At 39.1% G+C, this 27038-nt stretch overlaps 1 protein-coding gene across 14 annotated transcripts in view; it reads right to left on the bottom strand.

Annotated features, from left to right (window-relative positions):
• GALK2 (galactokinase 2) overlaps positions 1-27038 on the bottom strand; it is a 145429-nt gene that overhangs the window by 111842 nt on the left and 6549 nt on the right. For 4 of the 14 annotated variants that reach the window (XR_016218094.1, XM_002717732.6, XM_089310273.1 and 1 more), the window contains exons 1-3: positions 20954-21113; positions 9490-9578; positions 832-955 (exon numbers count right to left, since the gene is read on the bottom strand). Coding sequence is in view for 12 of the 14 variants with exons in the window: in XM_002717732.6 (XP_002717778.1) it covers positions 832-955; positions 9490-9578; positions 20954-21006 (266 nt within the window). In the remaining 2 variants the exon portion in view is untranslated. Of the gene's footprint in view, positions 1-831; positions 956-9489; positions 9579-14643; positions 14957-20953; positions 21114-27038 lie in introns of those variants that run through there. The other 10 variants (XM_070054163.2, XM_089310274.1, XM_089310277.1 and 7 more) reach the window with 5 other exon arrangements.

The raw sequence follows: 27038 nt of genomic DNA, 5'->3' as shown, positions 1-27038 counted from the left end.
CATTATAACTTCATGGGACCACCATCAGGCAGGCAATCCATCACTGACTGAAATTTGATTATATGGCATGGGTCACTATACATTATCAACAGATAGGGCTTATCTCAGGGATTCAAACATGGTTCAACATTAGAAAACCCAGCAAAGTAATTCATCATATTATAAAAAAACTGATCTTCAAGACTGAATGGACATTTAATAAAACTGAAAACCCATTATTGAATGTTTTAAATCCTGGTAAACTAGAAATCTAAAAAGAAAAAAAAACTTAACTTGATAAAGTGTCTGTACTAGAAACTTGAATCTGTTATGCACCAGACTCTCTTCCTCACGCTGAGGCTAGGGCATTGAAGAAAAGGGACAACAGTACCTCCAGTCATAGAGCTTACAATCTGTTGAGGGATACAGGTAAGCAAAGAGGTAATAATACAAAATATAGTAAGATGTTGTGACAAAGGACTTACCATGTGCCGCACAAACACAGGACAGATACTAGGCCTGACTGCTCAGTTACTTCAGTAGACTATTTTAAATACCTCTGCGCAAGATCAGAATTATTGTCACCTTTGTATCACCTGGTATTAAAGACAATGCCTAGCACATGGTAAGTGTTTGGTAAATGCTTCTGAATGAAGGAATAAATGAACAAAATGAACAAACACTAAATACTGGCCTTAGATTCTTTTAAATATCAGATACAAAATTTCAATAAATTATATGAATGATTATATATGTGGTTATTTCCTAAAGAGTTCTTTCAGGCACAAATAGTCCACTACATACACACACACACACACACACACACACACACCAGCAATCATAAATACTCACGGATATAAGGGGTTTGTGTTGCCCAGTTGGAGAGTGTTTGTTTTCACAGGTTCCACAGCTATTAACATATCTTGTTCTACAGCCATTGGAAGTACAGAATATCCACAGTAATCTATATGCTCTCCTAGAAAAAAGAGAAACCATGTTTATCACTGCTACCACATGAAACAAAAGAATTCAAGTAGGTTGACATATACAAAAAAAAAAAAAAACAACAAACAAACAAAAAAAACCTGACCACAAGCCAGGTTTAACAACAAAATAAAAATATTATAGGTGAAGTTATTCCATTTTCTTCCCCTCTCCCACCCTCTGCCAGGATATCTGAGCCGGGAACTTCTGCTAGCCATAAGTATATCAATCAAAAGTTTCTGTTAATTTGTGGATATCTTTAAATCTTAAAGTTTTATTTTTCCAATTTCTAATTCATGATGATTTTCAAATATTTATGTTATGTGGAAAACTGTATGAGCATAAAGCAAGTATTTCCTTTTTCAGTTTCTCTTTTGTATTACCTTTTTGAAAATGAACAGAGGAGGGGAATATTATATTCTTAGACTTGTATCTACAAATCATATTGAGTCTATTAAAAATTAATTAAAATGAGCCGGCGCCGTGGCTCACTAGGCTAATCCTCCGCCTTGCGGCACCGGCACACCGGGTTCTAGTCCCGGTTGGGGCGCCGGATTCTGTCCTGGTTGCCCCTCTTCCAGGCCAGCTCTCTGCTGTGGCCAGGGAGTGCAGTGGAGGATGGCCCAAGTGCTTGGGCCCTGCACCCCATGGGAGACCAGGAGAAGTACCTGGCTCCTGCCATCGGATCAGCGTGCTGCACCGGCCGCAGCGCGCCGGCCACGGCAGCCCTTGGAGGGTGAACCAACGGCAAAGGAAGACCTTTCTCTCTCTCTCTCTCTCTCTCTCTCTCTCACTTTCCACTCTGCCTGTCAAAAAAAAATTAATGAAAAATGAAAAAAAATTTAATTTTTTAAAGAAAATGAACAATCAAAGCCTTTAGCTCATTCTCCCTTATATTCACATTATTTGAGTTTCACTCTTCCTACAGCTTCCTATTGGTTTTAGTAAGCCAATGAGCTTACTAAAGGTAAAGACTTTGCTTAGCTTTATTACCTTACAAAATGTCTAGCAAATTAGATTGGCACTTGTAAACTGTGTTAAATGTGTTAGACTAGGAAAAAGAAAAAAAAAAGCCAGAAAAAGAATATGCAACCTGAACTTTTATATATAAGCAAATAGCCTCTTTTGCTTTTCATGCTAACTGCTCCATGACTCATCAGCAGGGATTTTTTTTCTATTATGTTATAATGTCTTCTCCAAGTTACCATTAAATTCAAGGCTGTTATTCATAAGATTTAAACAGAAAATAACAAATTCAAGAAAGACAGCCTAGCCAAACCCTGAAACATATTTTTATATCTAATTGTTACTATTGCAGATATCAGTCAACTAAGAAATAGAAAATTAACAGAAGACAATTCAACTGCATAATTATATTTTAAATAAACATTATTCTACAGATTACAGGCAACAAGTTTTTGTTTCCATATTGATTTGTTGTTTTATGGATTAAAAATAACAGATACAGCAGTTTTCAAAGTTATCTTTTACACCAACTACCTTCAAAAAGACAATAATGGGACATGTGCCCTAGTAGTCAAGACTCTGCTTAAGATGCCCACAACCCATATTAGAATACCTGCATTTGATACCTAGCTCCAGCTCCAGATTCCACCTTCCTGCTAATGTATACCCTGGAAGGCAGTGATGGTGGCTCAAGTAATTGGGTCCCTCTACCCATGTGGGAAACCTGGATTGAGTTAGGCTCCTGGTCTCTGCCTGGCCCAGTCCCCTACCATTTGGGCATTTGAGGAGTGAACCAGCAATGGGAGCTCACTGTTGTGCTCTCGTTCTCCCTCTCTCTCTCTCAAATAAGCAAATAATTCAAAAAGACAATGACATGAAACAAGTAAATGTATTCAAATAAGCTGAACTCCAGGGAAACATTCAGATTCTGTTAGGGAGGCTGCAGCACAGATGGCAGCCTTCTGAGAATGAATAATTTCTCCCATAGTCAAAACTGGTGAAAACAAAACAAAACAAAAACAAAAACACCACCCTGGGTGAGGAATAGGGAGGAAGTAGGAATTTCCCAAGAAAAGAAAACAAAAGGCAAGAAAAGATAATAAAATATAATAATCCTTTTAACAGAGATTAAAATTCATTTTCCCATGAACTAACTATATTGAAAACACGTAGAGACCACTCCCTTTTAAAATTAGAAAATAGTCAAGTAACTTACTAGAAGAATTATTCATCATGAAAACCCTTTGGAATCACTGCCCCCAAAACCAAGCGCACCCTGGCTCTGCCTGAGGATGGTGCTTCTCTGCTAAACAGGGGCACTGTTGATGTCCTCCTCCCACTTCTCACCTCCAGGCCTCCTTCTGCACTTCTCTTCTCCTGAGGTTCCTGTCTCCTCTCCTTCTGATCACTTTCATCTGACTTTCTTAGATACCTTGCTCCTCATGGAAGACCTCAGCACCCAACTATAAACCCTCTCCACCTAAACTCCACAAGTATCTGGATAACATTCAGGTAAAACTGACCTTATCCAAGGCCCTAGCTTCCCAAACCCTGACCTACAAGGAGCCTGACCTTCTTTCTGTTTCCAGCATCCATTTCCATGGCCTTGATAAATCCAGCAATGACCACAGATCTTCTTTTTTAATATTTATTTTATTTATTTGAAAGACAGTCAGGTCAGGACTCCCATCCACTAGTCCACTTCCCAAATGCCCATAACAGCCAGCTTCTTGTTAATGTAGACCACAATGACTGAAGTAATTTGCTTCCTGCTATCCATTGTGTGAGATCTGGATTCAGTTTCTGGCTCTAGGCTTTGGCCTGTCCCAGTTCCAGATGTTGTAGCTGTTTGGGGTGTGAAACAGCAGATGGGAGAGCTCTCAGACTCTGTTCATCTGTCTCTCTAATAAAAAGAAGAGTGGAAATTTTAAAAATTGGGGTTTTTTTGATCCTCCTTTTGTCTTCTGAACTTTTCTCAGCTCCCCCATCCCATTTTTTTCTTGATAAAATTTTTTTCTTATCCTGCAGGTCATCATTCATAACTTACCCAAGTCCCTTCAAGTCAGGATTAAGCACCCTTCCTATAAACTTCTATCATACCCTTTTTCTCTACAAAGAAAATATAATAATTTTAAAATATAATAATAAGAAAATAAATTTTTAAAATATTTAGTTGCAGATGCCTTTGCTGAAATGAAATCTTATACGGACATGAAATAAGAAAGAAGATAAATAATATGCTCCTTTTACTGAGCCCATGGCATGACAGGTACTCTACTCCTAATAGTGGTCGTTGAGCAAACTGCAAGGAATCTTCTGGGCTTTGCAGAACCCAATACAGAAGCACACTATCAGAGTGTTAAGAATTCCATCATGATTGTCATTTGACTAACTTTTGTGAGGGGAAGGACTATGCCTTTTTAGTCTCACATGGCTAGCCACACCTGCCATATAGAAGATAAGATATACAACAATTCTACTAAAAAGAAGAATGGATAAAAGACTCGCTTTGGGTAAAATCTTAACTTCTATGTAGCACTTGAAACATGCCTATTCTTAACGTGGTGTTCTCCTCAGCTTCCAAGATACCATTGTGGTGGTCAAGTTCAAGCACCACCTTGATGAGTAAAAGGAGAACTGGATGGCATTATTTCTAGGTGTGTCTGTGAGGATGTTTCTAGAGATTGACATGTGAGTCAGTGGGCTTAGAGAATGCCTTCCCTCAGTGTGGGGAGGCACCATCTAATTGGCTGTGGGGCACAGATAGAACAAAGAGGCAGAGGAAAGGCCCATTTGTACTCTCTCCTGGAGCTGGGACAACCTTCTTTCCCTGCCCTTGGACAGCAGAATTCCAGATTCTCCAGCCTTTAGACTCTGGGATTTGCACCAATAATCCCCAAATGAATAAGCCTTTGGCCTTAGACTGGGTTACACATCAGCTTCTCTGGTTCTGAAGCCTTCAAATTGGATTGAGCCAAACTATTGTCTTTTCCTGGTTCTGCAGAGTTTGTAGATAGCATATAGTGGGACTTCTTGCCTCCAAAATTTTATGAGCCAGTTCCCCTAATAAATCCTCTCTCATATATCTCTATCTTTATACATCTGTCCATATATCCCATTGATTCTGTTTCCCTGCCATCCTGGTTTTCTTCCTTCTGGCTTGGCCTTTCATCCTCATTCTCTCTGTGGGGCTTATTTCCTGCTCTTCTGTTAAGTTACTCTTCTTAAGGCTCCTTTCCTCAGAACTTTGCATTTTTCATCTATACATTTTCCCTTAGCAATTTAACCTATCCTAAGAGCTTCAGTGATCAGGTATATACCATTTACCCAAATCTGTATCTTCAGCCCCACATTTCTTTCAACAAGCTTCAGAATACATATGCAAAGGCTGCTTTTAGATAGCCAAAGGCACTTCAAATTTACATTTAAGACTCTTAATATTCTTCTCCAAACCTACTCCTCTCCTGGGAGTTCCTGTCTTAGCAGACAGTGCCACTATCTACTCAGTTGCTCAACCATGGAATTTATCACTCAGTCCTCGTCTCATATACAAAACAACAACCAAAAAACAAAAAGTAATATATAATTGATTCTTCTACATAGCAATGTTTATTGAGCCCATCAATTTCTTTCTATCTCCACTCCCCGCCCTCCCCACTCTCAATCCTCACATCACAATCCAGCCATATTTAATGACTTACACTCTCAAAGTTATGCCAAACTCTGAATTGGCTCCAGTTATTGCACTCCTGTCCCCTCTAAGTAGAATGCCTTTCTCCTTACCCCATACCCTTTCCTTCATCCAAAAAATTCTCATTAAGAGTTTTAACTTTCCAGTCTCATCTTCCTGGGGAAGACTTCACTACCCCCTTCATTATTTGAGCCAGTTTTCCATTGTTCCTGCCTCTGTATGAAGCACAGCCCACTATATCTTCCTCAGGCACAGAGATTTAGGTGGAATAATTCCAACTAGAAGGGGAAACTGGGCAGACAGACACCTTCACTGATGGACAGTTCAATGAAAGAAAGAAATCTGTAAGATAACCAATAACTAATCAACAGTCTGTTATTAGACTCCATCTAAATATGAATAAAGTTTGCTTGTGAATCTAAATTAAGAATTGTGAAGTAGATAAGTCTGATATCAACTGAAACTAAAAGGATGCACAGAGATGTAGGTATAGGTCCAATAAGAGTCACAAACAGAAGGCCCAATTTACAAGGCAGTAAAAAATAAGAGAGTAAGCATCCAGAATAAAGAGTAATAGAGAAAATAAAGAGTAACATTTGGTAGAATAATGAATATCTAGAAAAAGTATGAAGATAAGCAAAGGAAGAGTATGCAGTTAACTACCTTATGGGACAGAACTACAGCAAAGATCTACAATTTATTTGCTGCTTAATTTTTTAGCACTGCCTCTAGTTTAGTTTAAGTTTCCATGAGGCCCAGCTGTATTTTGGCTCCTGTCCTTATAAGGCCCTGTCTCTCCCTTATTACTACACATACAAAAACATATATATGTTTGTACATGAACTGGTCAAATTAGTTCCTTTGTTCTAGTTGGGCTCTTTTGGTTGTGAAGAAAAATTAAAAATTTACATGAGGATGATTCCTATATGTTTGATTTCCTACAGTATCTTTCAAATAGAACATAAAACCCTAATTGTACAGTTTAGTGAAGCAATTCTACCAAAGACTAAATGGTGTATTTATTACACAAAGGGGTCTAGTGATCTAGATTAATGCAAAAATGAACTCTACAGTATACCACCTAACAGAATGTAACCTTCACTTTCCATAATAGAGTCATCTGAACAGGTCTCAAAAAATAGGCAGATGGCTGGCACCGTGGCTCACTTGGTTAATCCTCCGACTGTGGCACCAGCATCCCATATGGGCGCCGGGTTCTAGTCCCAGTTGTTCCTCTTCCAGTCTAGCTCTCTGCTGTGGCCCGGGAAGGCAGTGGAGGATGGCCCAAGTGCTTGGGGCCCTGCACCCGCATGGGAGACCAGGAGGAAGCACCTGGCTCCTGGCTTCAGATTGGTGCAGCACACCGGCCGTGGCAACCACTTGGGGAGTGAACCAATAGAAGGAAGACCTTTCTCTCTGTCTCTCTCTCACTTTCTAACTCTGCCTGTCAAAAAAAAAAAAAAAAAAAAGAACAAAAAATAGGCAGAAATTGGTCATGTGGACTAGGATATAGGCTAAAGGTTTCAGGTGGAGGAAAGAACATGAGGAAAAGCAAAAATGGAATAGTAGGAAAAAATATGATTCAACTCAACCCTCCAACATTAAATAGATGTATTCTACATAAGTGAACCCAGAAATGAGATAAATATTCTTCAAAGATTTAAGGGTCAGCTGGCAGCCACCTGTTCTTTATGCTCTAGATCTACACAGGAACTCCCCACCTAGTCATCTCCCTAGGACCTTATGCCTTAGGGAGACTCAAGGAACAACCAGAGGAAGCTTCTGTTCCTGCTCTTCTGGCAGCCAAAACAAACATCCAGACCATGCAGCACAGGATATGGACTGTTCTGGAGTGATGGAAATGTTCTATATCAGTGCTGTCCAATACAGTAACCACTAGCCAAATGTGGCTACTGAGATTGAAATGTGGCTGGTCAATTTTAAATTTTGTTTCAGTTTAATTTACTAAGTCACATGTGGCTACTGGCAACAGCAACAGAAAATATATATGATCTTATCCTCAAAGTAGGAATTTTCCATTGCTTCTTCAAAGAATGGCCAATATCTTCAGTAATATATCCTCATTGGCCTTTTTTTTTTTTTTTTTTTGGACAGGCAGAGTGGACAGTGAGAGAGAGAGAGACAGAGAGAAAGGTCTTCCTTTGCTGTTGGTTCACCCTCTAATGGCCGCCATGGCTGGCGAGCTGCAGCCAGCACACTGCACTGATCCGAAGGCAGGAGCCAGTTGCTTCTCCTGGTTTCCCATGGGGTGCAGGCCCAGGCACTTGGGCCATCCTCCACTGCACTCCCGGGCCACAGCAGAGAGCTGGCCTGGAAGAGGGGCAACCAGGACAGAATCCGGCGCCCCGACCGGGACTAGAACCCGGTGTGCCAGCGCACAGGCGGAGGATTAGCCTATTGAGCCGTGGCACCAGCCCCTCATTGGCCTTAATAATGGGTCTCATTATAAATAACACAGGCACAACTTGGTAAAAACAACTCTGCGTGTAAAGTACATATATTTCTGAAATCCACTTAGATCCAGAATAAATTTAGAAGAAAAACAGGATCTAAATGTCCTCTAAGTAACATTCAACTCAAGAAGGCCTATAACAAAAATTCCAATGCTAAGAATCTTGCTGATCAGAAATATAAATATTTGTAAATGCAAACATTGTTCCTAGCTCCTAAGTTGGCCACCTCCTAATAAACTAAATTAGAAAACATTCATTATTTATTTGTTTGTTTGTAAGGCAAAGAAAGAAAGAGAGAAATCTTCCATCTGCTCATTCACTCCTCACTAGCCAGGGCTGGGCCAGGCTGAAGCCATGAGCTAGGACACCATCAAGGTCTCCTACCTGGGTGGCAGGAGTCCAAGTCCTCGAGCCGTTATGTGCTGTTTCTTAGGCGCATTACCAGGAAGCAACATTAGAAGTGGAATAGCTGAGTGGTACTCAAACCAGCATTCCAATATGGGATGGGGATGTCCCACCATGTCACAGTGCTGGCTCCTAATAAACTTTCTCTCCATTAAGACCATGGCATCACTATCTGGATTTCCAATGCACGTGGGCAATGAAGCTCTTATTGGCTCAGTGACAGTAATACATAATGACAACTGAATATGCTGTTCTTACCCAATGTTTCTTTTTAATCAATCTACTGGCTATAATATTGAAAAATTTGAAAGGTTTATGTATATTTAAAGAAAACTGTTCCTTAAATTTCAATTTAGCTATTGTGAAGTCATTAAAACAATCATTATGAATACTGGAAATGGAAAAATATTTATGATCAGTTAAATGAAAAACAGAATAATGTTACATAACTACAACTATATCAATTTTATTTATATATGAAGATGGACAAAAAATTATAGGCAAAAATGTTAAAAGGCTATGCTATTTATTTCTAAAAGAAAGTAAAACTCAAAATACTTCACAGAAGAAACAAAGACAAAGCCACCTAGAAATCTGAAAAATGTGGGCCACACTTATAAAGCAAGGAATCTAAGCATTCCAAATGTTCCTCTGACTCATGATTCAGTATAAACACAGTAAAATTATTACCACAGTTTAAAATTTTAATCTGAGGCATAGCAAGATATATTCATCCTCCATTAAAAAATATTAACATCTAGATTTCAACAAACTTACAGATTTAAAAAACAAATGGACAAAATTAGTGTTAGTAATTTGGATTGAGAAAAACAAAAATAAAGTGTGTTCCTTATGCAAAATTATATCTTACTATTAGTGGATGTATGTAAAATATTCTATTTTAGAAAAATTAAGAAAGAAATACATTAACAAAAATTTGGGTCTTACCAAAGGAAGAGGAAAATGTTTAAAAAGAAACTTTTGAAATACCTATTATATTGACTCTTCCTGGGGCTCGAACATAAAATTTGGGAGAGGATCCAAACTTGGAATTAAACATCTCCTTCAGCTTCAGCAATCTGAAAACAAGAGTAGACTATTTCATAATACCATATAATACCATATAACAGAAAATCCAGAAGACACACACACACTCACATTTCATGTAACCCTCAACATTAATTACTGCAAAAAAAAAAAGGCAAAATCTTTAGTGATATACCTCTGGAAAACCCCAGGACAATAATATCATAACCTCCTAAATGACATAAGGTAATGTTAAGGCTGATGTAACCAGCAAGGGGGAAAAAAATCCTGCATTTATGAAGAATGTAACTTTCTGCATAATGTTTAAGTAATATTCAAGGCAGAATCTCTTTATACTAAAGAAGTAGCACAGGATATGGTGTATTTGTTTCCTAAAGATGCCATAACAAAATACCACAAATTGAATGGCTTAACAGAAATGCATTGCTTCACTCTTCCACAGGCTACAAGCCTGAACTCAGGGGTCAACAGGGTTTAACGCCTTTGAAACCTGTAAAGGAGACTCCTTCCTTCCCCTTCCTACCTTCTGGTAGATGTCAATCCCTGGCACTCTTTGGCTTAGACCTGCATCACTCCATTCTCTGCTCCTGGCATCTCCCTGTGTCTCTGCTTTTCATTCTTATAAGGATACCAGTCAGCTTGGATAAGACCCACCTCATTTTAATTTGGCCACATTTGCAGAGATGGTAGTCCAAATAAGGTCACATTCTAGGGTTCTAAATGGTCATGAATTAAGGGGTTATGCCATTCAATTCATTACAAGTAGTCAAATGAAAACTAGACTTGGTATTATGAGACCACAGGTATAATTCCGATAAAGCCTCTAATTCAACACCAGTTTGTTAAATTGTTTTCCTTCAACCTATACTCTAAAATTCAGGAATTTGAGCTAGACAGTCCTCACAGGCCCTTTCCAGATCTAAAATGCTTATAAGAGATTCAATAATTTATACTGTCAAATCATCTCTGGTCAAACAACTTCACTGTTTGTAGTCCTATATCATACTGTGTATAGATAAAAACACCAGGGCAGGAGCAGACATTTCACATAATAGTTAAGACACCACCTGGGATGTCAGCATTCCCATATCAGAGTTCCTGTGTTCAAGTCCCATCTCTGCTCCAAATTCCAGCTTCTTGCTAACGTGAACCATGGAAGGCAGTAGGTAATGGATGAAGTGGTTGGATCCCTGTCACCAATATAAGAGACCTGGATAGAGTGCCTGGCTTCTGGCTTCAGCCCTGGGCTAGCATTGACTGTTGCAGGTTTGTGGAGAGTGAACCAATAGATGGGAGATTCTCTCTCTCTTCTCTCTCTCTCTCTCTCCATCTCTGCCTTTCTAATAAATAACTTAAAATAATTTTAAAATAACAGAAAGTTAACATTTATTAAAGCCTACTATATTTAGGAAATTAATTAATGAATTAGTCTGAGACATTAATTAGTTGCAAGAAATCCACACATAAAAGAAAAAAGATAAATTTTTTATAATGATAGAAATGTCTGTTGAATCTTGCTGGAAGTTATTCGAACAGAGCTCCTGGTAATAGAAAAAGATCAAAAACCTTATAGAAAAATGCATGGAAGATATGAACAAAATTCATAATAAAAGATTACTGAAAGGGGCCAGTCTTGAGGCATAGTGGGTAAAGCTACCACCTGTGCAGTCAGCATCCCATACGGGCACCCATTCATGTCCTGGCTGTTCCACTCGGAATGCAGTTCTCTCCTACTAGCCTAGGAGAAGTAGGGAAGGATGACCCAAGTACTTGGGTCCCTGCTATTCATGTGAGAGACCTGGATGAAGCTCCTGGTTCTTGGATTCGGCCTGGGTCAGCCCTGGCTGTTGTAGCCACCTGGGAAGTAAACCAGTGGTTGGAAGATATCTATCTTTATCTCCCTCTCTCTGGGTAACTCTTTCAAATAAATAAATAAATCTTTTTTAAAAAGATCATTGTAAAATACCAAAACATGGAAAGATTTGCACCTAACTTACAAATGGAGAAATGCAAATTAAAATTACACTGAGATACTATCAGATTGGTGAAAATTAAAAAGTAACATTGGGGTTCAGTGCCACCCCTCAGGACATCTACTTCTCTTATCAGAGTATCTGGTTCAAATCCTGGCTACTCTGCTTCTGATCTACTTTTTTGATAATGTGCCCAGGAGGCAGCAAGTGATGCCTCAAGTATTTCAGTTCCTACCTCCCTTGGAGGAGCACCAAATGGAGTTCCTGGCCCCTGGCTTCCACTTAGTCCAGATCACCTGTTGTGGGCACTTGGGGAGTGAACCATCAGATGGAAGATGTCTTTTTCTGCCCCCACCCATCCCCAGGATTCTCTTCCTCTCAATTAAGTGAATGAATGAACAAATAAAACTATAAAAATAATTCCCTTCCTTAATTTTAAAAAAAGAAAGAAAGTAGGAAACGAGAGCTCCTTAAAGAAAAGGCTGATTCCAGAGCTGGGCAGAGAAAATACAAGACTTTATAAACCTACAGCATCTTGCTATGCCAGACAGTAAGAAGTACCCAATGATAGCCATGAGTCAGAATGGCCAGGAATCCACCTGAGCAAGTTCTCATTGCCCAAATCTGGAAAAACTGAGTATCAAAATAAAAATAACAATAATGGTAACAGAATATAATCCATAGATTAAAAATAAAAATCTATTAGTCCATACTGATACAAAGGGAAAGCACTTCTTCACAACAGAATATCAACTAATAAGTTTTTAAAAAGTATGAAAAAATTAGAAAGTCACTGTTTTGTGATCATCAAAGTAATAACCGATTCAGGCATAAATGGATGCTAAAGCTGTAAATCAAAGTTTGATAAGAAATACAATAGAAAAGGGCAGGTGTTTGGTCTACTGGTTGAGCTGTAAGTTAGGATGCCCTCATCCCACGTAGGAGTGATTGGGTTCAATTCCCAGTCCCAGCTTCTGACTCAAGCTTCCCTCCAATGTTGATCCTGGGAGGCAGCAGTGATAGTTGAAGTAATTGGGTTCCTCCTAGCAGCCAGGTGAAAAACCTGGATTTTGTACCTGGCTCCTGGCTCCAGTCCCATGCAGACATTTGGGGAGTGAACCAATAGGCGCAATCTCTCTCAAAAAATAATTTTTAAAAAATACTTTATTTTCAAAGGAAGCATTTTCTGATGTTTTACTAAGTAGTCTCAGAAAGGAAATTAATAACAGCTCTGGGCCTCAAGGAATATGTATCTGGCAGAAGAGGAAGCTAAAAATTACAATATGGGGTACAATAAAAATGATAAGACAGTTGAATACAGTTCTTTAGGAGCAAAGACCATTAGCCCCTATTGTTGGAGAATTTGAGTGGTAAAATAAATCAAAAAGAGGAAAGTAAGTTACAGAAGTCTCTCCAAAGAAGCAATGATTGAAATGAAATGGAGTGAAGGATTCTAGGCAGTGGGCATGAAAAGGCCCAGCAAGCTGCATTCAGAAAACCACAATTAGCGCCTGGGGTTATGGCATGGTAGGCTAAGCCTCTGCCTGCAGCACAGCATCCCATATGGGCAATGGTTAGTGCCCCAGCTGCTTCTCATCCAGTCCCGCTCCCTGCTGATAGCCTGAGAAAGCAGAAGATGGCCCAAGTGGTTGAGTTCCTGCACGCGTGTGGGAGACCAAGAAGAAGCTCCTGGCTCCTGGCTTAGAATGACCTAGCTCCAGCTGTTGCGGCCATTTGGGGAGTGAACCAGCAGATGGAAGACTTTTCTCTCTGTCTCTTTCACTGTCTGTAACTCTACCTCAAATAAATAAATAAAATCTTTAAAAAAATAAAAAGAAAACCACAATTAGAGTTTCAATAAACACAAACAGAGCTTAAATAGAGAAAGAGGGGAGAAGAGCTAGGAGGCTTATCAAGCCCCAAATCTTAAGGGGTTTTATTCAAGAGTGATTTAGAAGACTGTGGGAAAATGCATTTAAAAGACAATGTCCATTTTTAAGAATTTTTTTGAGGTTCCCTCATATGCCATGTCTGGAAACTTGTCTTTTAACATATACACAGTGGGTGTGAACAGATGTTTAAGGATGGAGTGGTATCATCAATTTGCATTTAATAAATTTCACTGAGTAGCATATAGAAGGGTTGCAAAACCAAAGAAATTTAACAGAAAAGCTAGAGAGAAATGCTGAGACCACTAGCTGTGGAGATAGAAAGGGGTCACATTAAATTGAGATGATAATTAAAATATCAAATCCATAGGAGTTGGTGACCAATTGCCTGTGGGAAAGAGGAAGATAAGGCTGATAACTTCCAGTTTTAGGGCTTAGCTAACTCTGCTAGTCTAGATACAGATTAAAATCATACATAGGGCCGGCACCTCGGCTCACTAGGCTAATCCTCTGCCTGCGGCGCCGGCACACCGGGTTCTAGTCCCGGTCGGGGCGCTGGATTGTCCCAGATGCCCCTCTTCCAGGCCAGCTCTCTGCTGTGGCCAGGGAGTGCAATGGAGGATGGCCCAAGTGCTTGGGCCCTGCACCCCATGGGAGACCAGGATAATTACCTGGCTCCTGCCATCGGATCAGCGCAGTGTGCTGGCCGCAGCGCGCCAGCCGTGGCGGCCATTGAAGGGTGAACCAACGGCAAAGGAAGACCTTTCTCTCTGTCTCTCTCTCTCACTGTCCACTCTGCCTGTCAAAAAAAAAATCATATGTAGATGAAATTCATATATAGAAAATTATATATAGACTCTTGAACTTGAATCCTTATTAATTAGCTTTTATAAGCACTGTAAACACAAAGTAAAGTGCTAACATCAGAGTTAGAATGAGATTTCTAAAATGTGTTTAAGTGAAAACATTCTGAGTGATTAAACTTTGTGTCATTTTTCCCAGAGGACCTGAGGATAATAGTTCGTTCACTTAGAACTGTTCCATCACCAAGAGGCTTGCTATAAAGCACTTCTACCTTTTAAATTTAGATGCATGCAGGCTACAAAACAAAATAATGGGAGCATTTTTCTCTAAGAACAGAAAGCACTGAAGTGCACAGGAGCTTTCTAAATGTCATACTTAATCCCCTGATAATGAAACAGTGTGGTTATAATGAGAGCAGTTTGTACTTTTACCTCTGAGATTCCAACAACAAGACTAAAAGTCTTAGGGGCCAGCGCAGTGGCTCACTTGGCTAATACTCCTGCAGCACCAGCACCTCATATGGGTGCCGGGTTCTAGTCCTGGTTGCTCCTCTTCCAGTCCAGCTCTCTGCTGTGGCCCAGGAAGGCAATGGAGGATGGCCCAAATGCTTGGGCGCCTGCACCCGCATGGGAGACTGGGAGGAGGTGCCTGGCTCCTGGCTTCGGATTGGCGCAGCACCGGCCATAGCGGCCATTTGGGGGGTGAACCAATGGAAGGAAGGCCTTTCTCTCTCTCTCTCACTGTCTGTCAAAAAAAAAAAAAAAAAAAAAAAAAAAAAGACTCTCAAAGTCTTAAAGTCGTAACTGAAAGTATGCCCAAAAAAGAGTGCAGTGAGCATTCCTTTTTCTTTTTTTTTAATTTTTATTTAGTAAATATAAATTTCCAAAGTACAGTTTATGGATTACAATGGCTTTTTCCCCCCATAACTTCCCTCCCACCTGCAACCCTCCCATCTCCCGCTCCCTCTCCCATCCCATTCACATCAAGATTCATTTTCAATTATCTTTATATACAGAAGATCAATTTAGTATATATTAAGTAAAGATTTCAACAGTCTGCACCCACACAGAACATAAAGTGTAAAATACTGTTTGAGTACTAGTTATAGCATTAATTCACATTGAACAACACATTAAGGACAGAGATCCTACATGGGGAGTAAATACATAGTAACTCCTGTTGTTGACTTAACAAATTGACACTCTTGTTTATGGCGTCAATAATTTCCCTAGGCTCTTGTCATAAGTTGCCAAGGCTATGGAAGCCTTTGAGTTCGCCGACTTTGATCTTATTTAGACAAGGTCATAGTCAAAGTGGAAGTTCTCTCCTCCCTTCAGAGAAAGGTACCTCCTTCTTTGATGGCCCGTTCTTTCTACTGGGATCTCACTCAGAGAGATCTTTCATTTAGGTGGTGGTTTGTTTGTTTGTTTGTTTGTTTGCCAGAGTGTCTTGGCTTTCCATGCTTAAAATATTCTCATGGGCTCTTCAGTCAGATCGAAATGCCTTAAGGGCTGATTCTGAGGCCAGAGTGCCTCAGGACATCTACCATTCTATGAGTCTGCTGTGTACCCTGCTTCCAATGCTGGATCGTTCTCTCCCTTTTTATTCTATTAGTTAGTATTAGCAGCCTTTTTCTTTTTTAAAATAATTTATTTGTTTGAAAGATAGACAAAGACAGCAATCTACCATCCCCTGGTTCATTCCTCCAAAAGCCCAGGACAGATGGGGCTGAACAAGGCTGAAACCATGAGCTCAGAACTCATTATGGGTCTTTAAAGCAGATGGCAGGGTCCCATGTACTTGAGCCGCCACCTACTGCCTCCTAGTGTGTGCATTAGCAGGAAGCTAAAATTGGGAGCAGAGCCTGGACCAAATCAGACACTCAGATATGGGATGTGCACATATCAAGCAAATCCACCAGGCCAAATGCTCACCCCAACAATGAGCATTTTTGATAGGAAATTAAGAGCTTCTTCAAAAATCATACTGTTAAGGGAGCTGAATAGGAAATAGAACAGCTGGTACTCAAACTGACACTCATATGGGATGCAGTGGTTTAACCATCGCACCACAACACTGGCCCCAAAAACACTAATTTTTTTATTTTTATTTTTTGATTTTTTTTAAGGTGAACAAATTTCATGTATTTCATAGATACAGATTCAGGTACATAGTGATACTTCCCACCTTACCTTCCCTTCCACCCACACTGCCACTCTTCCTCCTCCATCCTTTCTTATTCTGTCTCTTCATTTTCACAATGATATACTTTCAGTTTATTTTATACTCATAAGATTAATCCTATACTAATTAAAGAGCTCAACAAATAGTAACAAGAAAAAAACACTGTTCTTTAACATTAGAGACAAGTGCTGTAAAAAAAATCATTGAATCTCAAAATGTGAGTTTCACTCCTATCCATTACATTTTTTGTTACTCTATTAGTTACCACAGTTCAAGGAAAACATATGGCATTTGTCTTTTTTGGACTGGCTTTTTCATTAAGTATAATAGTTTCCAGTTGCATCCATTTTGTTGCAAGATAGGATTTCATTTATTTGTTTATGCATGAGTAGTATTCCATACTATATATATATAAAACACAATTTCTTTATCCAGTCATCAGTTGATGAACATATGGATCAATTCCATATTTCAGCTATTGTGAAATAAGCTGCAAAAAACATGGAACTATAAGTCACTCTTTCATATGCTGATTTCATTTTATTTGGGTAAATTCCCAGGAGTGGGATGGCTGGGTTATATGGTAGACCTATTTTCAGTTTTCTGAGGTATCTCCTTACTGTCTTCTACAATGACTGTACTAGTTTACATTCCCACCAACAGTGGATTAGAGTACCTTTTTCTGCACATCCTCATCAGCATTTATTGTTTGTTAATGGCTGAATAAGAGTCATTCTAACTGGGGAGAGATAAAACCTAATTGTGTTTTTGATTTGCGTTTCCCAGATGGCTAGTGATCCTGAGTATTTTTTCATGTGTCTATTGGCCATTTGAATTTCCTCTTTTGAAAAATGATTGTTCGAGTCCTTTGCCCATTTCTTAACTGGATTGTTTGTTTTGTTGTTGTTGAGTTTCTTGGGCTCTTTATAGATTCTGGATATTAATCTTTTATCAGTTTCATAGTCTGCAAATATTTTCTCCCATTCTGTTTGTTCCCTCTTTACTTTGTTTACTGTTTCCTTTGCAGTTCAAAAGCTTCTCAGCTTGATGTAATCCCATTTGTCTATTCAATAACACTAACATTTAATACTAATGTAAGAATATCTGGCTACCAATAGGAATTTTAATGATAGCTTATATAGGCTGCTATTTGCCTTATTTTTCTCATGTACAAATTGAGGCTAATACAGCAACTCAATGCAACACTTTTGAAGATTTATAAGTACATGATAATAAATATTCATTATTGCTGCTATACTTGAAAATGTAAAATATGTTATGGATGGCATTTCAAAGTATGGTCACTGCCATTAAGAGATGTCAAGAATCTCACTCCTTTCATCACAATAAATTCTCCCTAGATAAGAAATTGAACATAAAAATGAAACCAAGTTAATTAGAGATTTTAAGAAAAAGAAGTAGTAATGGTAAAAAACAGAAACTGTAGACAGGTTAAGCAGAAGAATGAAAAGAGTTGCAGAAAAAATTAGTGAACAAGAAGAAAAGTTGAAAGCAGAAATTGAGACCAAAATAACAGCTTTTTGGAAAAGAAAAATGGGGGCTCTACATATCAAAATCCATGACATGGGACCAGCACTGTGGTACAGTGGGTTAAGCCACAGCCTGTGACACCAGCATCCAATATGAGTGCCAGTTCAAGTCCCAGCAGCTCCACTTCCAATCTAGCTCCCTGCTAATGTGCCTGTACTCCTGTGCCCAAGTGGTATTAAGACATAAAACAATCTAGCAACATCTTTTTTGCAAGCCCATTTAGGAACTATCAAAATTTTAAGTCCATTTCCATGAATTATCCTCAAAAATATTTGCACAAATGCTGAAAGATATATATAGAAGGATGTTTATTGCAGCATTATTTCTAAGAGTGAAAACTTGGATATCTAAATGTACCAAATAGTGAAGTAGCTACATAATAATGGTATTCACACTACAAAATAATCTCAGCCTTTAAAAAGTGAATTATATCTATATGAACTGTTTAAGCCAGGATCTCTGAGAAAGAGGAAGTGAAAAACATAGATTTCACTTATGTGAATAAGCAATATTTGTAAAAAATTTTAAAAAAGGAAAAGAATGATTTTATAAGGATGCAATGAAGTTACAGGATTCAAACCAAATGTTTGACTTCTAAGAAGGGAAGTAGGAATTGGCAGCACAAGGCTGAAATCAGAGACAACAGTGAGAAAAGGAACTGCAGGATTTTCAGGTTTCATTGAGTGTATTTTTAAAGCATCCAAATCTTTAATACTGAGAATATGTTCAGTGTCACCTAGCCAGCTCAGTTGCAGGAACATGAAACTTTTAAAAATGTATCCATAAAGCATGACATATAGCACTATTATTCATGAAAGCCAGGTAAAAGAAGCAACCCAAAGGCTGATAAGAGGATAAAGAAAATGTAGCACATCCAAACAAAAGAATATCATTTAACCATGAAGTGGAGTAACATCCTGATAAATGTTACAACACAAATGAGACCTTGGAAACATTATTCTAAGTGAAACAGTCACAAAATAATACACTTATTATATCATTGCATTTATTAGCAATGTCAAGACTGACCAAATCTATATAGAGAGAAAACAGATTAATGGCTGCTTAGGGAACAGGGAACACAGAATGGGGAGCTCAGGGGTGACAACTTAGGGATGTCAGGTTCCTTTTTAGTATGAAAATACTAAAAAACACAGATAAATTACATGGTATGTGGATATCAATAAGTCCACTGGAAAAAAATAATAATAATCAACTATTTAAAACTTAATCGTGAAGAAAAGAGAAGAAATAAGTTACCACTACTAAGAAAGCAAAGAAAGCTAGAACAGGGGAATTTGAAATCTAACAATACAGATAATATGCAGGAGTGGAATGCAGAAATAAAACATTACAACATCGATTTCAACATGATTTTTATATAAAGAGAACAAAAAAGAAATTGTTTTTATTGAAATTCACAGTGTAACAAGTGCCTTTACTCAGAGCATCATGCACCCTGTGAAGGTGAAGAGGCATCCTGAAGACAGTAGGAGTTCCACAAGGAAATAGACTGACCTAAGGGCCTCATGGCTTCCCTTTCAGCACACTGCAACACGTGACCTGTTAGGTGGGTCTGCAGATTGCTATTTAGATTGAACAAGACTCACCCCTCCTAAAATTGTTAAGTGGCTTCCCAAGATTCTTGCAAACAAAACATTGCCTGAAGCTAAGAATTGCCTTGCAAGCACAAGTGAAAATAGCAGAGCTTATCTGAATACTGTTATGATCTCTTCTGTGGCTAGCATAGGACAGCAAATAGCAACATTTAATGTTTACTGCATGAATGAATATAGTAAAAATCATGAGAGGCAAGAAAGGATACTAAGGAAATTTAGTAAAGAATTCTTCACTTTGAGAACATGTGCCTGTACTTGTTACCACCACCCACTAGCCCCTACAGCCTAACTATAAAAATATAAACCAGAAACACATTAGACATATATGAAATATATACATGAACACATTCTATGTAATTAAAAAAAAAACTGAACTACAAGGGGCTGAATTGTTTTCATGTAACAAGTTCCTCATGGGTCTTATTTGAAACATGACTTTTTTTTTGTCTTTAACAATGTGTCCTAATTCATTCAAATATATAAGGACAAAGAAGTTTGCAAAGACCTCTAGAGAATACATTAAAACATTCAAAGATATTCAGAAACAGTCCAAGGCTCACTGTTCTCTGTAATTTAAAAAATGATAACTAAAGACACATTTTGCTCACTTAAGCATGAAACAATATTTCAAGTTAGAGTACAATATTATCAACAGTAACATGATGGAAATAAACCAGGAAGCAAGAATTGCTTAAGGAGTTGATGTTAGAGGAAAAAGCTAACAGGAAAAGCAAACAAAAAGCACTTTAAAAAAGAGTGTGAGTGAGGAAAAGCAAAGAGGGACAGGAACCAACCTCAGAAAAGTCCCTGGGCTAGTGCAGCTATGAGACTTCGTTCTAAGAGGTTTCGGTCCTACAAATCATAACAAAGTATTCCTACAAAGTGTCTGCAATTCATGAGATTCTCCACCAGACAACACTAAACTGTTACCTATGCTGTAGCTAGGGACTGGTAGTAAATTCATTCCAGGAAAGACAGCTCAAATATTCCCGGATATTTTTTTAAAGAGTGCAGAGACCTAGAGGTTAATGTGTTTGTTTTCAATAAATACTCATAATTAGAGAGGAGACTTTTTACAATACTACCAATCAGCAGGTATGACAGAAAAGGATTTCAGAGCTGATCCGGGCATCTGTACTAAAGAAAAGAAAAAGAAACCCCACTCATGAGCAATACACCCAATCCTCCACAGCAATCCCAGGTGGAAACTGACGCATGGTCTTTCTTGCAAGCCTAGCCTAATCACACGGCCAGACATAATCCCAAGGACACTGTTTGCGTCCCGGTGGGGGAAAGGCAGCGCCTCGGGGACGCAGTCAAATCGTGGACCCTACCTGCACCTGCACAACCTAGGCAGTCCCAAAGCAGGGAATCTCCCTTCCCCCACCTGGGATGTTCTGCAACCTGGATTCGACGCATGGCAGGGCCTTCCGTTGCCATATTTCTCTAGATCTTTCTTTCTTCTGCAGCTTCTAGTGGCAAAGCACAGCAATCACGAGGTATCTGCCAGAAGCCGCTTTCTTCCGGATGACACGGACCCTCAGTCTGCGGAAATCCTGCAGCTGCGCTGAGGTGGCCACTCCAGCGGGCTCCGCCTCCGACTCCTCCTCCCGGATCTCCCTGCGGCTTTCAAGTTCAGCCGCGAGCTGCCCTGAGCTCCTGGCGGTAGGAACTTGTGGGAGCCCCTTCCCCTGGCACTAGGGATAAGGTTTCCTTCTGCACTCTGGGAATGTCTAAGGACAAAATTACAACCAGGCCCACACACACCTTCTACATCTGATCTTAGGCTTTTTTCTTTTTTCCTCCTTAATATCCAATAACTATGCATTAAACAATACTAAAATGTTTAGCTTTGCTTCTTGTGAGGATTATTCCCAAATCAAGCAATATAAAATTGATGTAGCATTTGATTAGTGGGCAGGGGTGGGGGGAGAAACACATATCTTTCAATTTGCAAGAACACTTAGCATCCAGTTCAATCCCTTTATTTTTCTTGTCTAGGAAAATCCCAGATGCTTTCTAAAGAGGCACAATGTTACCCCACAATGCCCTACCATATTACTGACTTTTCTTCACAATTCTCAGAATATCACAAAGCACCCTGCCAGTTTACTTTCTTATATATGTACTGTCTTTCTTACCACCTCCACCATCATTGCTACTAAAAGGTGAGCAACATGACAGCAGGAGCTGGGCATCTCCAGCCCTCAAAACAGTACCCATCAGATTGGTTTGGTTTTTAAAATTTTTTAAATTTTATCCTTTTTTTTTTATTCTATCCTATTCTACAGGCAGAGGGACCGACAGAGCTCCATCTCCTGGTTCACTCACCAAAAGCCTGCAGCTGCCAGACTCGACCGGGCTGAAGCCAAATGTCAGGAATTTAATCCACGTCTGTGATATGGATGACAGAGACTCAAGTATTTGAGCCCTTACCTGCTGCCTTCGAGGGTGCACATTAACAAGAAGCCAGAATTGGGAGTGGAGCCAGGATGCATAGCTGGTAAGGGATGTAGACATGTCAAGTGGTGTCTTAACCATTAGGCCAAATATCCACCCTCAAATTGATTTTTAATAAATGGACAAGATAAGCTGAATGAATGAAAGGTGAAGTGACATGCTCTTCAACAGCAAAACTCAAATTCAAATTCAAGTCTATTAGTTCTCAATCTAGTGCATTTTGTATCTTGGAATACTAAGACTAAACCTGAGGAAAGGCAGCTGGCAATCCAACTATTTGTAGACTCCCTAAATGAGGAAGTTTGGGCCCATATGCCATGTTAGTCTGTTTTCTGATGCTATAACAAAATACCTGGGATTGGATACTTTACAGAGAAAAGAGATTTAGCTCACAGTTTTGGAAACCCGAAGTCCAAGATTGAGTAGCCTCATCTATTTAGCCTCTATCAAAATGGCAGCAGCATGCTAGAAAGATTCAGGGGTCAGGCTCCCACTTTTTAAGCAACCCATTCTCAGGTCAATTCACTCGCTCTCAGAGACATTAATCCCTTCCCAGGGCAATATCCCCAGTAACCTAATTACCTCTCATTAGACTCCAACTCCTAAAGGTTCCACTACCTTCCAACATTACCATATTGGGGACAAAGCTTCCAATTCATGAACATTTTGGGGAGACACTCTCAAATCATATCCAAACCATAGTAGTGTCCAACACACTAGGGACAGTAGCATAACTGAGAGAGATTCAGTAAGTTACCCCTCCAGAATCTCTAAGTGTATGTCAGCAGGTAGGGAAATGGAGGCCAAAGAGCAAATCAACAATACCAAAGTATAGCCAAAGAGGGGCAATCTCTTGGCACGTGTAGGGATTCAGCTTGACAGAACTACAGGCATTTTGGTCATAATCACCATCTTGCCCTATAGGAAACTCTGAAAGCCATCTCAAATCTTTTTTTTTTTTTTTTTTTTTCAAATCTTATGGGATAAACAAAGCCAGCTGGCCATATCTTGCCCAGTCAAATCCTGGAATATCCCTTATCTAATGCCTGACATATCTACATTTCTTTAGAAAGTTCAGGGTGCACTTAGGTTAACTGTGGACCACCTTTGTCTAGCTTGACATAGAAACCACCTTGTACTGACTGGGAGCACACACATCCATTTCATTTGTGTTCACCTGAGACCATGCTTCTGTCCGTAAACCCCCTCAACAAATTACATTCTTTGTCATCTTTAAATTATCCTTTCTCCAGTTTTTGAGCATTGCTTTTGGCAGTCAATTGTTATACACCAGGTTTTTCTGAAACAGCATCTCATGAGTTATTACTGTCAATTGTACTTGGGGCCAGAGTTATGGCTCAACAGGTTAAGCCAACGCCTGCAATGTCAGCATCCCATAGGAACACCACTTCAAGTTCCAACTACTCCACTTCTGATCCTTCCTTGCTAATGTGCATCACAAAGCAGAGAAAGATGGCCTAAGTAGGCCCCTGCCACCTACATGGGAGACATAGATAAAGATCCTGGCTCCTACCTTTGGACTGGCCTAGCCCCAGTCATTGCAGCCCTTTGGGGAATGAACCAGCAGAGGAAAGCTGTGTGTGTGTGTGTGTGTGTGTGCGCGCGTGTATGTCTGTAACTTTCAAATAAATAAATACATAATTTTTTTTAAAAAAATGGTACTCCACAGTTATTTCTGGTCTCAGGGCTGCCTTCTCACTATTACTTTGCCCTCTCCATTATCATTTTCAACTGAATAAATTATATCTTCTCTTTTTGAACTCCAATAAATCTCAGTATAATGATCATTGTGGCTTAATCATCCTTGTCAATCCTTGTACATAAGTTTGAACAGGGAGAGATTCTAGGTGAGATGAAATGGAAAATGTTTAGGAATCACTAAATTTGGAAAAGGATAGGATATTTTTTATTCAGACATATTTTTAATTATTCTCATACACTGCTTAACTATAACCACATTTTAAAGCTTTGAAATAAACTTATTTTAAACAGGGTTAGAAAATGAAAACAATGACTATGGAAACTCTGATTCATAAAAGCATACTTCCTATTGATGAGTATTTGGTGACCAAACATTAACTTTGCTAAATGAAACAAACACCAAATCATTGGTTTCTATCTTGGATACATTTCTATTACATTATCAACAGGGCTAATGCAGATTGGGAAGCAACTTATAGTGCAACTAGTAAAACATCCTTTTTTGAAAGAATTTGCCCAAAATAAAAAAGCATAGTGGACCTGAAATTAAGACCCAGGTCTCTGGTATCCTAGCCCAGAGGCCATACTACTTTTGAATGTATGGCCTTTGACAAGGCCCCCGCTTAAAAGCAAATAATTGTCCCCAAATTAAAATGTGTACATTATAGTTTTCATAAAACATTGTTCCTAAAATAAGCTACTATCAAACCACAATAGAATCCCAAAGAGACAACAAAAAACAAAATTAGCATTAATTCTTTTTCCTATCTTCTTTATGCCAGGCATCTTGCAAAGTAAATGCTATACAAACACACACAAACACACATTATTAACTCTTTAAATCTTCACAACAATCATTATGGGATAGAAAAAAATATTCGATTTTAAAAATATAGTCTTTTGGTTCTTATTAGACATCTCTCATAATAAAAATATTAAAAACATATTTTTTTCAAAAAAATTTTTTTGAAAGCCAGTGTTAAAGAGAGAGAGGGAGACTCAGAGAGTAAGATCTTCCACCAACTGGTTCACTCCCCAAATGGTCGTAATGGCCAGGGTTGAGCCAGGCTGAAGCCAGGAGCCAGGAGCTTCCACTGAATCTCCCATGGGGATGCAGGGGCCCAGGCACTTGGGCCATCTTCTACTGCTTTTCCGAGGTCATTATTAGAAAGCTTGATCAGAAGTGGAACAACCAGGACTCGAACTAGTGCCCATATGGGATGACAGCATCATAGGCAGCAGCTTTACCTGCCTTACCACAATGCTAGCCCCAAGAATATAAATTTCACATTATTATTACTTTCAACTCTCAGACTTCTCAGTTTATTTTTTGTATGAAGGTACATTTATAATAAGGTTTATAGTCTAAATTGTAAACTAACAGATGGTATATCATGATAGATTCTTTTTTTTTTAAAGATTTTTTTATTTTAAAGTCAGAGTTACACAGAGCAAGAAGGAGAGGCAGAGATAGAGAGAGAGGTCTTCCATCTGCTGGTTCACTCTCCAATTGGCCACAACGGCCAGAGCTGCACTAATCCGAAACCAGGAGCTAGGAGTTTCCTCTGGGTCTTCCCACATGGGTGCAGGGGCCCAAGGACTTGAGCCATCTTCTACTGCTTTCCCAGGCCATAGCAGAGAGCTGGATTGGAAGTAGAGCAGCAGGGACTGGACCTGGTGCCCACATGGGATGCCGGCACTGCAGGAGGCGGCTTTACCCACTACATCACAGAGCCGACCCCCATAATAGATCATTAAACAGAAACCTAATTAATAAAGTTGAAATTGTTTCTCAAAGGACATTAGTCTCTTTACAGGTAAAATAGTACACCAAACAAAAATAAATAAAACAGACACTAAGATGAAAAAAAAAAAAACTTGATTCAACATAACAAAAAAAGCATGACTATTACAGTCTTACAGACCTGGCATTTAGGTCTCAGCTTAGAAATGACTTCTTCCTCCAGGAAGTTCTCCCTGTTTCCTATTCCTACCTCTACCTTCAAAATTAAGTGAAACAATAATCAGTTATCTGAAATAATGTTATTTCTATTGTTTAGTTATGCAGCCTCTATAAAAAATATTTCCAGGGCCAGCACTGTGGCATAGCGGGTAAAGCCACTGCCTTGCAGTGCCAGCATCCCAAATGGGTGCCAGTTGGAGTACTAGCTGCTCCACTTCAGATCTAGCTCCCTGCTAATGCACTTGGGAAAACATCAGAGGATTGCCCAAGTTCTTGGGCCCCTGAACCCATGTGGGAGGCCCAAAGAAGCTCCTGGCTTCTGGCCCAGCCCTGGCTAGTGAGGCCATTTGTGGAGTGAACCAGGAGATAATGGAAAAGATTTCCCTCTCTCCCTCTCTCTCTGTCTCTCCCTCTGTGTGTAATTGTGCCTTTCAAATAATAAAATAATAAAAAAATTCTAGTTTGATTTATAATCAAAAAGTATTGGTCATAGTTGGGAGAATCTAGTCACTAAGCTGGGTATTTTTCCATTGTGATAAATAATGTGTTATTATTCCTAAGTTTCTTCTTTATAATGTGTTATGTTCTTTATTTTATATATAAAATAAATATATGAGGAGACTTCAAAAATTTCAAGAGATGGAATTAAAATATAAAAATATATAAACTATTTCTCAACATACACTCAAGTTCAAGACGTTTTTGTAAGTGATAACAGTCTAACAGTAAGTGATAACACTCTAATAGTCATTTATCCCACCTCTAAAAAAAACTGAGAATTCTGGGATTTAGTCACTTCAATGCAGACTTTTTTACATTATTAATTGAAGAAAAATGGGTGCCCTTAGAGATTTTTTTTAAGACTGGGAAACAAAAGTCAGAAAGGAACCAAATCAGGACTCTAAAGTGGCTGCCTAGTCATTTCCCAACAACACTTAAAATTGCCCATGTCTGATGAGAGGAATGAGAAAGGAACACCCTCATGGTGGAGAAGGACTGTCTGGGAAAGCTTTCCTGGGCATGCTTCTGCTGAAACTTTGGTTAACTTTCTCAAAACACTCCCATAATAATAGATGCTATTGTCCATTAGCCCTCCACAAAGTCAACAAGCAAAATGTAGTCTGTTTTTCCTTTGATGGGACCACTTTCAACTCTTAGGAGCCATTGCTTTGATTGTCCCTTGTCTTCAGAACTGTTCTGGTAAAACCATGTTTCATCTGCAGTTTCAACTTCTCAAAGAAATGTTTCAGGATCTTGGTCCCACCTATTCAAAATTTCTATTGAAAGATTTGTCCGTGACAGATTGGTACAGTTTTGGTCCCCCATT

Source organism: Oryctolagus cuniculus, chromosome 12, assembly GCF_051225735.1.
Source record: "Oryctolagus cuniculus isolate XC-2025 breed Fujian yellow rabbit chromosome 12, ASM5122573v1, whole genome shotgun sequence".
NCBI classification, from domain to species: Eukaryota; Metazoa; Chordata; class Mammalia; order Lagomorpha; family Leporidae; genus Oryctolagus; species Oryctolagus cuniculus.
Note: the sequence above shows the minus strand (reverse complement) of the source record. Positions and strands in the feature narration are given on the sequence as shown.